Source organism: Ursus americanus, chromosome 19 (assembly GCF_024610735.1).
Source record: "Ursus americanus isolate L20-20 chromosome 19, mUrsAme1.1.p, whole genome shotgun sequence".
Classification (NCBI taxonomy): Eukaryota; Metazoa; Chordata; class Mammalia; order Carnivora; family Ursidae; genus Ursus; species Ursus americanus.
The window spans coordinates 26,237,176-26,250,482 of record NC_142145.1 but is presented as its reverse complement, the minus strand read 5'-3'; the positions used below and the strand labels follow the sequence as shown (position 1 = coordinate 26,250,482).

Below are 13,307 nucleotides of genomic sequence, written 5' to 3'. Positions count from 1 at the left end.
TGGTCTCTGGCTGTCCTCCCTCTTGCCCTTAGCCTGACCTGGATGGTGTGACTGTGCCCCTCACTGGAGTTTTAACCCAGGAACCCCCTTCCCCAAGGCCTTCCACACAGACAGACCCCAGGAGGGGAACTCAGTGGGGACTGAGATCTTTGAGTGCGGCTTCTCCCCAGAGCCGCCTGGATACACCAGCATCAGAAGCTGCCTGCCCCCATCGCACACTGGGAAGCTTTACGGCCCATCTAGGTGAAGACGGTCTAGACCAGCGCTGTCCAAGGGAAATATCATGTAGGCCACATATGTAATTTTAAATGTTCTAATGATCACAATTTAAATAAGTAGAAAGACATGGGTGAAATTAATTTTTATCATATTCTATCAAATGCTCACAACGTTTTATTTAACTTGATATACCCCAAATACTACTATTTCAACATGTAATCAATATAAACAACTGAGGAGCTGTGGCCCATCGTCTTTTTCATGGTAAGTCTCTGGAATGAGGTGTGTGTCTCACGCTACAGACAGCACGTGTCAATGTGGACGCCACACTCCCCGTTGCTGGTAGCCACCCGCGACACTCACAGCTGCTCTACCGGACAGCACGAGTCCGGAGCAGGCTCACTGACCTCTCTGTGATGATGCTGGGATTCACAGTGACCACATCCGTCTTCACGCCCACATCCATGGTGTACTTCTCCGAGATGGGGGGTAGGTTGCACCTGCGAAAGACACAGGCAGCCTGGCCGCGTGCACTCACTCACCCAGAGCGAGCTGGAGCGCGGGCGGCGTGAGGGGGTGGGGAAGGCAGGGTGGTGCTCCTACAGGCAGAGGGGTGCAGCGGCAGCCAGCGGGGTGGGATCTGGGTAGCCCGCGCACAGAGGGGCAAGTTTAACTCCTTCCCCCTCCCACCCTGAGTGGCACGGTGATTATGGATCCATGACCCGTGAGATCCCACTACAACCTCAACCCCAATCCCTTTGCTCTAAGCTTTTCTTTTCAACCCATCGTCTTGATCCAGGCTAAAGATTGTAAGTGAGGATCACCAAAGAGATGAGAGGGGGCTCTACCTAAGGAAGAAGAAATACAAGGACCAGTCTGCAGCTTAAAGCCAGGGCAAAGCCAACACTGGCGTCAGCCACAAGGCTGCCCGATTCCAAGCACTGCTTCTGGAAGAGCAGAACTCAACCAGGGAGGTGGCCGCCCAGATGGCCTCACCAGCGGATCTGCACAGCCCCTGTGAGTCTTCAGGGTCCTCGGACCTGCCATGCTCTTTAGGGACCTGCCATTCTGCAGACGTGGAGACTGGGGCCCTGACAGGTTCAGCCGCTGACCCCAAGGGACAGGGCTGGCAAAGGGAAGGAACAAGCCAGAGTGTAAAGGTGTGCAGGGGTGGGGAGCATGGACCGATCACCTGAAGGACAGCGTGAGGGCACGGGGCTGGGGCGCCGCCGGAGGGAGGGGCAGGGAGTGGGAGCACCAGGGGGGTAGAAGCCGCAGGTCCTGAGCCGCGGCGGCTCTTTTACCGGAAGACGAAGTCCGCACTGTTGATCTCCCTCCCACAGCGGCTGTTCTTCAGGATGCCTCCGTTGCCCACCACTGCACACTTCTTAAACTGAGACCGGTAGTAGGGCATGTCCTGGGGAGACGGGGGCACAGCTGTCAGAGGCAAGGCCCTCCCTGCCTTCTTCCGCTGCCCTCACCCCTGTACCCCTGGCCACCTCTACAAGCCAGCCTTGCAGGGACTGTGGGGAGAAAGTGGTTATTCCACTTTGCAGATGAGAAGAGAGGTCAGGAGACTTGTTCGCAGTCCCGCTGGCAATTACGAATGAGCTGGAAGAGAAGCCAGGTCTCCACAGACTTTTTCAGCAAGCCCTGGTTTCCAGAAAGAAGAGAGTACAGGTTATGGCCAGTCCTGCTTGCTTTTGCTTTTCTCAGTGTTTGGAAGCTCACCTTCTTTATGACTTCCAAGATGTATATTTTATTGGTTCATGCAGATGTGCTGGGGTATGACAGCAGCAGAGATGGGGACAGGGCCCTAAACCTGGCCTTCACCCCTTTCAGTTCAGGTCAGGGTACACAGGGAGGACACAGGCCTAGGACAAAAAGGTCATATGGACTGGGACAGATGCTGGGACTTGGCAGCAGCAGGGACAAGAGACTAAGGGCTGAGTAAGCAAGGACACCACAGGGGAGCAGTGAGAGCCTGGAACCCCTCAAATCTGTGCAAAGAAAGAGCTCTGAGTGCAGGAGAGCCCGGGTCTCACCCCCACTGACAGTGGCACTCACAGGAGCCCTGGGAATGACCATCTCACAGCACTTTGACCTTTTCGTGTCCTGACTGCTGGGGTTAGCTCAGTCTGGGCACTGCCTGCCCACAAAGTCTCCCTAGGCATGTCCTCCAGGGGACCACAGGCAAGTTGGCAGGAAAAAGCAAACGCTGGCTGGCCTGAGGATTAAGAGTCCTGGTTCTGCCACATCCCTGCTCTAGGTCATAATCCCCTCCTGGGCAACGGGAGGCGGACTGAGCCCAGCAGCCACATGCAGGGCACAGGCAGAAGCACAGACCTGGAGTCAAGGGCAGGGTGACCAACCACCCCAGCGTGCCCAGGACAGGGGAGCTTTGCCTAGGATGCAGGACTTTGCTTGGCTCAAACCAGAAGAGTCTGGGGCCAACCAGATTGGGTGCCCGAGGCAAAAGCCCCAAGGTGAGCCTTGGTTTTGCCCCATCATGAGATGAAGGAACCATGGACAAGTGCTCTGAGTTCTCAGCAACTCTGTTTTTCCATCTGCAGAATTTGGATAGCACCATGTGAGTGTCACGCTTTTCAATGCGATGCCGCAGAGGACAGGTGCTCAGCTTGGCGCTTGCTGACATGTTGGGCCAGATCATTCCTCGTTGTGGGGCGCTGACCCATGCGCTGCAGAACGTTTAGCAGCATCCCTGGCCTCTCCCCACTCGAGGTCGAGGGTGTCTCCCAATCATGACAACCAAATGCCTCCAAACGTTGCCGAAGTTCCCATGGTGAAGAACCACGGGTATAAACAAGAAGCCTACCCAGTGCGGTGCTTGACCCATGGGTATATCTGCAAGGGGACCAGGTTGTTACTACTGTCATGGGGCCCCAGAGCTCCCCCGCCCAGGAGCCTGTGGGGCAGCCCCCCTCCTAGCACACATCGGCGGGCCAGCCCTGGATGACAGTGGCCCTGGCGGCACCCTGGGCTTCTGGTGGGGCCCACTGCCGGGTGGGGCCATGGAAAATCGCGGCGCAGCGGACCCTCAGGAAGGAGGCTAAATCTGCAGGAGAGGCCGCATCTGTCCGTGGGAAGCTGTCCCTCAAGGCCCATTTTCCCTGGAGAGACGGGCCCAAGGACCAGAAGGGGAAACAAGGGTATCTCAGAGCCGGTGGGGAAAACTGCACTGTTTGACTTCTATCAGGGAAAGGAAAAAACCGAAAGTTATCTTTGGAGAGATAGAGGCCTTTATGTTCTATGTCAGTGTTTCCCAAACTTCTGTGCATCAGAAACAACCTGGAGTACTTTCTGAAAATAGAAACTCCTGGGCTCTATCCCAGAACCACGGAATCAGAATCTCCAGGGCGGGGGTAGGAGACCGAGAAGCTGTATTTTATACAAACCCAAAGAAAGACTTACCCTGAGGCAATACTTCTATGTCACAGGCTCTAATTCGGGGGGCTGGGGGAGGGCTCATTACGGCCTGCGGGTCACATCACACCTTCGGCCTGTTTCTGTATGCCCCACAAGCTAAGCGTGGATTTTATCTTTGTAAATGGTTGGGGGGAAAATCAAAAGAAGAAGATGCTGTGATGTGTAAAAATTAGGTGAAGTTCACGTTTCAGTGCCTAATAGGAACTAGAGTGTTGCTGGAGCCCGGCCACGCTCGTTTGCTTACAAAGGTCTGTGGCTGCTTTGTGCGGGTGCCAAAAAGGTGAATAGCTGTGACAGAGACCATATGGCCCTTAAGGCTTAAAATGTTTACTCTCTGGCCCTTTCCAAAGAACATTTGGCAACCGTGCTCGAACTCCCTGGGCCTCGGCAGTCCAAACCCATGGCCCTCCGTGGACCCATATGTCGTAACTGAGCTGTGTGTGACCCACCTGCACGACCCACGTGAGATGCAAACCCACCTGCTGTCCCCAGCCTCCCGTCCCGGGCCTTGCAAGACCCTTGTAAAGGTGGCTTGTATCCATCACCCTCCAGCGTGGTGTCTGTATGACACGTCTCCCGCTCCAGCTCCTCCCCGCCGCCCCCAATGTTACCGGTGCCCTCTGTGCAAGTACCAGAACGCAGGGAGCCCTGGGCTTTGTTTCATGACCTCTCCCGTGGAAGCAGGGCAGCCTGGACCCTCGGATTTCCATCTGGGAAGACCTGAACACACCCCCATTGAGCAGGTCTATACCCTGGACCCACTATGTCCTGTTCTGGACCCAGCACTCTCCAGGAGGTGGTTACACACACATCCAGTGAAATCTTCCTCCTCTTCAGATGAGAATCATCAGAATGAGCTGAAAATGCAGGTTCCAGGGCCCCTTCTCTGAGAGTCTGATGCCGCGATCAGGCCACAGGTGAGTGCATGTGCCCAGGCTTCAGTGACCTGAGCTGTTCACTCAGGGGAATCACTTACCCCGGGGTCCCCCCTGTGACCAGGGAGCCACTGTGCCAGCCCTAAAAAACAGCCTGCGTCCAGACTCCTTTAATGTGGAAGGAGAACAATTAACATCTATCTTGTTTCAGTGAGATTTTCTGTAACGAGCAGCCACGCCTGTTCCTAGCCCAGACTCCAGGGTTACGGACAGGGAGACTGAGGCCTTGGAAGACATCCTAACCATCCAAGGTCAGCCAACGTGAGGTCAATCTTTCTCACTTTGCTTTCTACTGGTTTGTGATTTCTTGGGCACATGACCTTTGCATGAATGTTTTTGCTCCTGCACCTGTCTCCAGTGGGGGACAAATGCTTAATCCCTCTCCCAGATAGCTTCAGGGTGTCCCCTGCGAGTAACACAATAACCAAACTGTGACAAGCACTCTCACCAAAGTTACTCAGAGAGTAGCCAGTTGGCATTCACCGTGCTCAGTCTACTGCGGCAACCAGAGCCAGGACAGTGGGTGCGGAGGGCACAGCAAAGGGATGTCACACTCCCCGTGCAAGGCCACGTAGGGCCACGTGGGGTCACCCCTGGGCCCCGCCCAGACTGCCCTGCCCAAAGCAGCACCTTTGGAAACATTCGGAAGATCTCCTGGTTGATGTGATAGATGCCGCTGGTGTCCACCTCGTACTTGAGCTTCGTCCCCAGGGGTGTGTTCTTCTGGGTGGTGAAGAGGAAGGAGGGGGCATTGCAGCACCTGGACAGAGTGGACCTGCCAGGCAGGAGACAGAGAGGGAGAGACAGGTGACACGGGGCAGAGCCAAGCCTCTGGAAGAACAGAGGGGTCATGGAACTGAGGCCCCTCCAGATGATCAGGGAGCACCGTGCTCTCCCACCCGCCCCTTCCCACACCCCTTCCCACCCCCACACCTCTGCTCATGCTGTTCCCTTGCCTTCAACACGCCTCCCAATGCCTGGGCCATTCCTCCTCTCCTCACGCTGGCCTTGCTCCCCGTGAGCTCCCAGCTGCCCACCCCATGGACCTCACTGGCCTCCGCAGACCTGGAGCACAGACTGGATACTATCCACTTCATTGCCTACCAACTCCCTCCCCGCCTGAACGGAAGCCCCTTGATGGCAGGGACCCTGCCTCTCCGGATCCTGCTCGGTGTGAGTCACGCGAGCGTCGACAGCCAGCTGCTGGCCAGTCCCGGGACGAGCCATGCCTCACGCGGGCGTTCATCAAGATCCACTAAGCATTCTACGACTCGCTGGAAATGCTATTTCTCCAGCCTTGATGGACATCTGGGGATACAGAGCTCGTCCTTGGGTTCCAGGCCCCGTCAGACTGTAAACAAGGCATTTACCCTGCCTCATGGGGGCAAAAGCCCAAGACCAGACGGTCAACAGAAACGTGCAATTTCAGTCATTGAGGAAGTGCATTAGGAGGGGTGGTCAGAGAGTGGGCTGGTGGGCTGCTGCGGGACCCTTCCTGCGGAAGGAGGAGTCGCGCTGACTTCCAGAACAGGTTCTCAGGAGTTAACTGTTTCTACAAAAAATAAATAAAAAGCCCCATCCCCGTGGCTTTCACTTGTAAAAACCCTCAAACACAAGCTTCTGCAAGCAGGCTTTACAAAAATAAAAAATAAAAATAATAAACCCCTCTAGGCAGAAGGCGGCTGCTGAGGCAGACCCGGGAGCGGACCCGGGAGTCGTCCCTCCGCCTCAGCTGGTGCTCCGCCTGGTCCCTCGCTCTCCGAGGCCTGGCGAGGGGTCAGGCCCCGGGCACCGCCCTCCCCTGCCCTCGGGGCCCAAAGCCGTCCACCCTGGCTGCCAGGGGCTGCACCTAACAAAGCAGGCCATCTGCTGCTCTCACATGGGGGCTTTGAGCCCACAAGGCTCCGTTTCCTCCAGAAGCAGCAGTGGGGTGCCGAGTCCACGCCGGCCTCCTCCCCCCAACACTGGCTCCAGGCACGGTCCCATGCAGCACCCAGGTGGCCCCAGGAGGCATGGGACACCATCTCCACGGAGGCAGGATGATGACCACCACCAATATTGGCGGAGGAGCTTTCTGGAAAGTCCCCCTCCCAGGTCTGGGATGGAAACTTGGGGTTGCCACCCTGGTGTCAAGAGGCCTGGGTTCTAGTTTGTGCTCGGCTCCCACCAGCGGTGGGCCCCTGGGCAGGCGTTTTCCCCAGGCTAGACCTCGGCTTTCTTGTCTACAGAATGCAGCCTTGGCTCTTCCACCTCTGACCCTCTGTAATTCCGTGACAGTAGGGTGCCAAAGCTAGGAAGGTTATAAAGTTGTTTTTTAAGACTTTCTCTCTTGCAGGGATTTCACTGGGGAGCTCAGCTGGCTTCTGGTCAGAGAGAGAGGTCTTTCCTGTGGAGTGTTGTTGTTCAGAATATGACTAAGGCCTCCCAGAGTGGGGGCCAGGCCGAGGCCATGGATCAGCACAGGCCCATTTAGCTTTGCTGGTCCAGAAACTCAATCTTGTCAGCCTGCTGGAGAGCACTCCATGGAGGGAGACTGACTCCCATTAACCAAGCTCATGAGTGACTGATATATAAACCAGAATGCCAATGTGTCTATTTGTAGGCAGTAGGGTGGGGGAAGGCCTCAGTTACAGGACCCCTCTCTTACAACTGGAAAGCTCATGTCCGTCTCCTAGCACACTGCTTCCACCCCGTCCATTTCATAGTGCCAGGCTCTTACAAGCCTGAGTTAAGAATCTCATCACCGTTCAATGAGCAAAGGGAAGCAACCCACTGGCCTTGAAGGTTTTCCCATTTAGAGCCTAGCAGGACCTGATGTCATCTCTCTTTTCCACACCTGAAACTACTCGCCTACCCCCACCCCCAGAACGGTCTCCCCGGGATAGTGCCAGCTGATCCCTGCTGAAGGTCCCCACACTCATCCTTGTTTTTGTCCGGCCGCATCATCTTCCCATTGCTTCATTGTTTCCTTAGCTATGTGAATCCCACCAAGGAGACTTCTGTGCCGCTCTCAGCTCTCAGCTCGGACAACACCCTTTTGCATCTCACTGCCCTCGTCTAGGCTGGGTGTTCACGAGCCACATGGCCAGGACGCTCAGGTCTCGCCCACCCCTGGGGGTGTCCACCCATGTGGTGCCCACGGTAACACCTCTTGCTAAGTGGCGGATTTGGGGTGGCACCTGCCGCACGGATCCTGGACCTGTTCCCACCTCCCGGCACCGGGCTCAAGTTCATGTTCGACCTTTATGATGGGGGGTAGGGTCTCCGCAGACTCCTGTGGGGCCTTAGCTGGGAATCCGCAGTCTCACAGAGGCCTCTGGTCGTGGCTGCTAGCGCCTGCTCTTCAGGGGTTATCACGTTAAACATCCACATTTCTGAAAATGCGCTGCTTAAAACCACGACTCGGTCTCTGGACAGGGCCCGGGACAAATGACTTAGAAGGAAAAGACAAAATGCTTAGTGTCACTTGCTTTTCGCAGCCTCCCGGGTAGGATGGCTGCATGCTGACGGCGCCTCGGTCCCTGCAAACTACACCCTTACTTGCCCGCATCCGGTTCATGCACATTCCTAGGATCCCACCAACTCCACTCGGTGAGCTCTCTCTGCGCTAAAACAATACTGTGAGCTCGAGGAAGTTCGGCGATGGAGAGAACCCTACAGTTCACATCACTCAAAAGGAACTTCTGACATCTGCCAGCTGCTTAGTTCTCGCAGACAGGAGAAACTTAAGTTACGGCTCTTGCCTCTCTGGGCACTTAGAATCTATCGCTTTGGGTTAGAAAGCAGTTAGAAATGAGTCTGCAGCTGGCCTCACGCATCTGGTGCAGGCTGCCCCACGACGGGGTGGTGACAAGGTGTAGCCAGAGGAGATGCTCAGTGCGCCTTTGCTCTCAAGCCTGCTGGAGACCTGGAGCCCAGCACGGCACTGGGACGGGGCTGTCATGGAGACAATGCCCCCGGCCTGCAGGGCTGCCGTGAGGACGGAGGGCCAGAATGTGGGGGACAGCAGCCAGCAAGGTGCCCACCTCAGCCTGTGCACTGAGTGAGAACCTCCCCATGGCCCAGATCCCAAAGCCCAGCCAGGGGCCAGCTCTGGGGAAGATGAGCCCGGGGCTGGGCCCTGCGGGACGGGGCGGCAGGAAGGAGAACGGCACCAACGGAAGGGCTGGGAAGGGCAGACAAATCACAGATACTTGAACTGGTTGGCTTCCGAGATATTCATCGCCCATCTGCACATCTGCAGGCTCTTCCACCTGTCGAAAAGCTCCGACTGCTTCACCCTGTGGGAGTGAAGGACAGAGAGCACGTGAACACACCAGGTTGGACAGAGTGTTGGCATTCCCAAACCTCCCTTCCTGCTCCCCGGATGCCGGTTCCTGGTGTGGTCCTTTACACGAGCTGTTTTCTTATTCTGGCCATTCTGGATGCTCCAGCATCCGGGGCCTTGCTCACGCCTGGAGACAGCCAACCGCTCTCCTGCAAGCATGTCCTCCACCTGCCGACCAACCAGCCCCGAGCCTGCACGCTCATCAACTTTGTCCACTGAGCCTCCAGCCTTAAGGGAACTCAGGAACACTCCGAATTAGAGGCCAAATCCCCTGTCTGTCTGCCCACGCGCATATCTTGGCAAGAATCGGAAGCTTTCACTGGCTTCCCAAAGAGGTCTTTGATTCCAAAAACAGGGCAAATACTCACTTACCTGTAAGTGAGGTTCATCCTGCAGAGTTGGGCCCCCTGTGTTTATTTGGAAGGGAAACAGCTTGCTCCCAAACGGGGAAGCCTCCCCCCCACAAAGGAACACATACATGACTGGTGGGGGGAGGGGTGACTGCAGAAGTGTGTGGGTTTTGGAGTCAGAAGAGAAGCTGGGCCCCAGACTGAGTTCCGACACCTCCTAACTATGGGACCTCAGACAGGCTTTTTGGCCTCTTGGAGCTTCATCTATATAATGGGCATAATAATAGATTATCACTCACAGTCCCAGATTTGTTAAGATTATTAAATAAAGTGATACAATAAAGGGCTAGGCATGGGAAGTGCACATGGAAATTTCCTGAGAGAGGTAAGTTATTTTTATGATTAAACTGCACTGTCTTGATGATGTTTGCTCACAATCCCCTGGACTTTTTCCTTTTGTAAAACCTGTAACCCGTCCTTACTCACTCCTGATCCTTCCCACAAAATAGCAAATACTGTGGGGGCAGGGGGTCAGGCCTGAGTTCACCCCCATAAATCCAGGGATAAGGCACACGGCTGATGTGTGGGAAATAGGTGCTGAGCATATCAATAAATTAGTGAATGAACCCATAAGTCTGAGTTCAAATAGAGTCTATAATTATTGATTGAACTCCTCTATGTGGCAGGAGCTAGGGATAGAGCAGAGAACAAAACAGCTCACTGCTCCCACGGAGCTTAAATACTAATAAGGAGGCAAAACAGAAAACAGGTATGTATGCATATGACAGCAAAAGCAAAAACAGACAAGCGGGACCACGTCAAACTAAAAAGCTTCTGTATGACAAAGGACCACGATAGAGAGAAAAGTCAACATACAGAACGGGAGAAAGTATTTGCAGACATAGATCCGATATGGGGTTAATATCCAAAATAGATAAGGAACTCCTCCCACTCAACAGCAGAAGACCAAATAACCGGATTTTAAAATAGGCAGAAGACCTGAACAGACGTTTCTCCAAAGAAGACATCCAGACGGACAACAGGTACATGAAAAGGGGCTCAACATCACTCATCATCAGGGAAAGGCAAATCGAAACCACAACGAGATGTCACCTCCCACCTGTTAGGATGGCTAATGGCAAGGAAACAAGAGATCACAAGCGTTGGCGGGGACGTGGAGAAAAGGGAAGCCTGGCTCAGTGCTGGTGGGATTGCACACTGGGGCAGCCAGCATGGAAAACAGTATGGAGGTTCCTCCAAAAATTAAAAATAGAACCACCCTGTGATCCAGCAATTCCACTTCGGGGCATATATCCGAAGGACTTGCCATCAGGATGGGAAAGAACTAGGTGCACTCACTCCCGTGTTCACTGCGGCATTATTCAGTACTAAGCAGGGTATGGAAACAAGCTAAACGTCCCCTGATGAGTGAATGGGTGAAGGAAATGTGCTACGGACATACGTGGAACACTATTCAGCCTTTAACAAGAAGGAAGTCTGTCATAGGTGACAAGCTGGGTGAATCCGGAGGAGGTCGTGCTGCGTGAAATAAGGCAGTCACGGAAGGACGTACATGCCATGATTCCACCCATGAGGCATCTAAACCGTCAGTCCAGAGGAACGGAGAGTAGCATGGTGGTTGCTCGAGGCTCTGGGAAGGAGAAAGGGTGAGCTGCTTGCTGCTGACGGTCTAAAGTGTCAGGTATGTGAGACGAACAGGTGCTAGAGATCTGCTTACAACATAGCGCGACATTTAATGATACTGAGTTATAGGCTTAAGAATGGGTTCCGAGGGCAGATCTCAGGTCAGGTGTTCTTAGCCCAACTAAGAGAAAGAAAACAGATAACAATGCCACGTCAGGGAGAGGTGAGTGCTGTGAAGTAAAATGAAGCAAGGTAAAGGAAGCAAACAGTGACTGTTTCAGAAGGGTTGGTCAGGGAAGACGTCCCTGATGAGAACTTTGCACAAAGAACTGAAATGGTTGGGAGTGAGCCGTGCAAACATCTGGGGAAGGAGTATGCCCGGCAAAGAGGAAAGTGAGTATAAAGGCAGTGGGGCGGGAACTTAGTTGGCACCTTTAAGGAGCTGGAAGGAACCCCCTCCCCTTCCATCCTGATGCCTTCCTCTCGCTTCCCAAAACGGTGGCCCTAACCTCTCAGACTAATGCAACATCACAGGAGAGGCATTACGCAGCAACCTCTGCCTCACCCACTGCTTCCCTTCCCTGCTCTCTGCAATCCAGAGGTCCCCAAAGCAGCACCCACATGGCGAGTGCCTCGGACGCCTCCTGGAAACACAGTCCTTGCAGGACTGCAGGCCAGGGTCCCAAGTCCAACTGTTACCAGCACCTGGGTCCCATTCTCTGTGCCTCCAAAACCTCACACGGGACCAAGGCTGGGGCCCTGAACACACAACCTTGAGTCCTGGCTCCATCCCCAACTTACAGTGTGACCTTGGACAAGTCATTGAATCTCTCTGAGATTTGGGTGCTTTATCTGTATAATGGATATCATAACCTCTGCCCCTCTCATCTCCAGGGTTATCAGAAAGATCAAACGAGACAATATGCATACAACCATTTTATAAATTGCTTTACAAATGTAGAGATCACCTTTACTTTAAAGATGAGGGGTTGATTTCAGGCTCTTATCTTCTTTCTCCCCAGACACCCCTAACATTCCAGAAGAGGAAAAAAAAGGTATAGACCTACCAGTTGAATAGAATGATGGGGTTGGGGGAGTTCAGTGGAAGAGAGATTTCGACAAGTGTGTGGAAGAAGTAGCGGGGACATAAGGAAGGGTGGCACAGCCCAGAGACAGGGTCCAACCTCACAGGACATTTTTAAAGAGGGTGGAGGGTGGGGATGGGGCATTGTGCTGAAAATGAGCATCCGTTGTAAGTCTGTATCCAGAACCATCAAACCCACCCCCACAGCAGCCAAATAGTCTGTGTCCAGCAGAGGGAGGGGAGGGATTGTCAGTTTCTACCAAAAAAGCAAAAACAAAAACAAATTATCATCCCCAGGGAAAAGATTTCTTCCGATATTCTAGCAGCAAAAGGAGTAGCATCTCCAACAATGACTCTTGAGGAAAGCCTGCTCTCCTACAGAGTTCCTATCTGCTTTTTATTGTTCTAAATTTAAACATGAATAGATAGCCAAGGATCACCTTGTCAACCAGAAGGAAACAGACGAACCGAACCGTCAGTTAAAATATCCAAAGAGAAAAATGCTGGAGGAACAAAATACAACTTTAAAATATTCTACTTAGTGTCTCCAGAGATAGTCTAGAAGACATGACACCCTTAAAGGTAGGAATAGATTGCTCTGAGGACAGAGAAAGAGCTCTGGGGTGGGGAAGAATTTGCTGAAAGAGCTGGAAAATGAAGTCAAGGACTTTTTTCAGAAAGCAAAGCAATGGGCAGAGACAGAAAAGATGACATCAAACAGAGAGCATTACACGAGCATTCCAGAAGGTACGGTGTACAACTCTTAGAAGGACTAGAAAGAGGAAGTAGAGAAGAATGGAGAGAAGGAAATATTTTTAAAAATCCAAAAGAACGTTCAAGACTTTGGACATAAGCCCCGGATGAAGAGGTCCAGACATTTCAGAACCACAGGATCCGGAAACACTCCAGGGAGAAGAAAACAGGTCACCTCTAGTGTCATGCTCCCATAGCCCTGGACTAGAAGGCGATGAGGAAAGTCCTCAACATTCTGGGAGGAAGTGATTTCCTCCTAAAATTCCAACCGCACCAAACCAAAAATCGAGGGAAGAATTAAGTCATTTAGACACAGAACTCAAAACCTGACCTCCTAACATCATTTTTTGGGAAATGACTGGAAGATGGGTAGAAGCAAAATGAAGGAGTAAACAAGAAGCAGCTATGCGTTCTCCGCAAAAGTGAATCCAACCTACAGAGGGAAGGGAAGTTCCCAGGACAAAAGCGTGTGACCCACTAGAGAGCAGCCTGTCCACCCACGGTGGAGCACGAGGATAAAGAGAAACTCTGAGGGGAAGGCCTGGTTG

At 53.3% G+C, this 13,307-nt stretch overlaps 1 protein-coding gene across 3 annotated transcripts in view; it reads right to left on the bottom strand.

Annotated features, from left to right (window-relative positions):
• Positions 1 to 13,307, bottom strand: part of ST8SIA5 (ST8 alpha-N-acetyl-neuraminide alpha-2,8-sialyltransferase 5) — a 61,901-nt gene that overhangs the window by 11,752 nt on the left and 36,842 nt on the right. For all 3 annotated transcript variants that reach the window (XM_045790008.2, XM_045790005.2, XM_045790009.2), the window contains 4 exons: positions 8,795 to 8,881; positions 5,232 to 5,376; positions 1,524 to 1,636; positions 627 to 719 (listed from right to left, as the gene is read on the bottom strand). In XM_045790008.2, the coding sequence (XP_045645964.1) occupies positions 627 to 719; positions 1,524 to 1,636; positions 5,232 to 5,376; positions 8,795 to 8,881 (438 nt within the window). The remainder of the gene's footprint in view (positions 1 to 626; positions 720 to 1,523; positions 1,637 to 5,231; positions 5,377 to 8,794; positions 8,882 to 13,307) is intronic.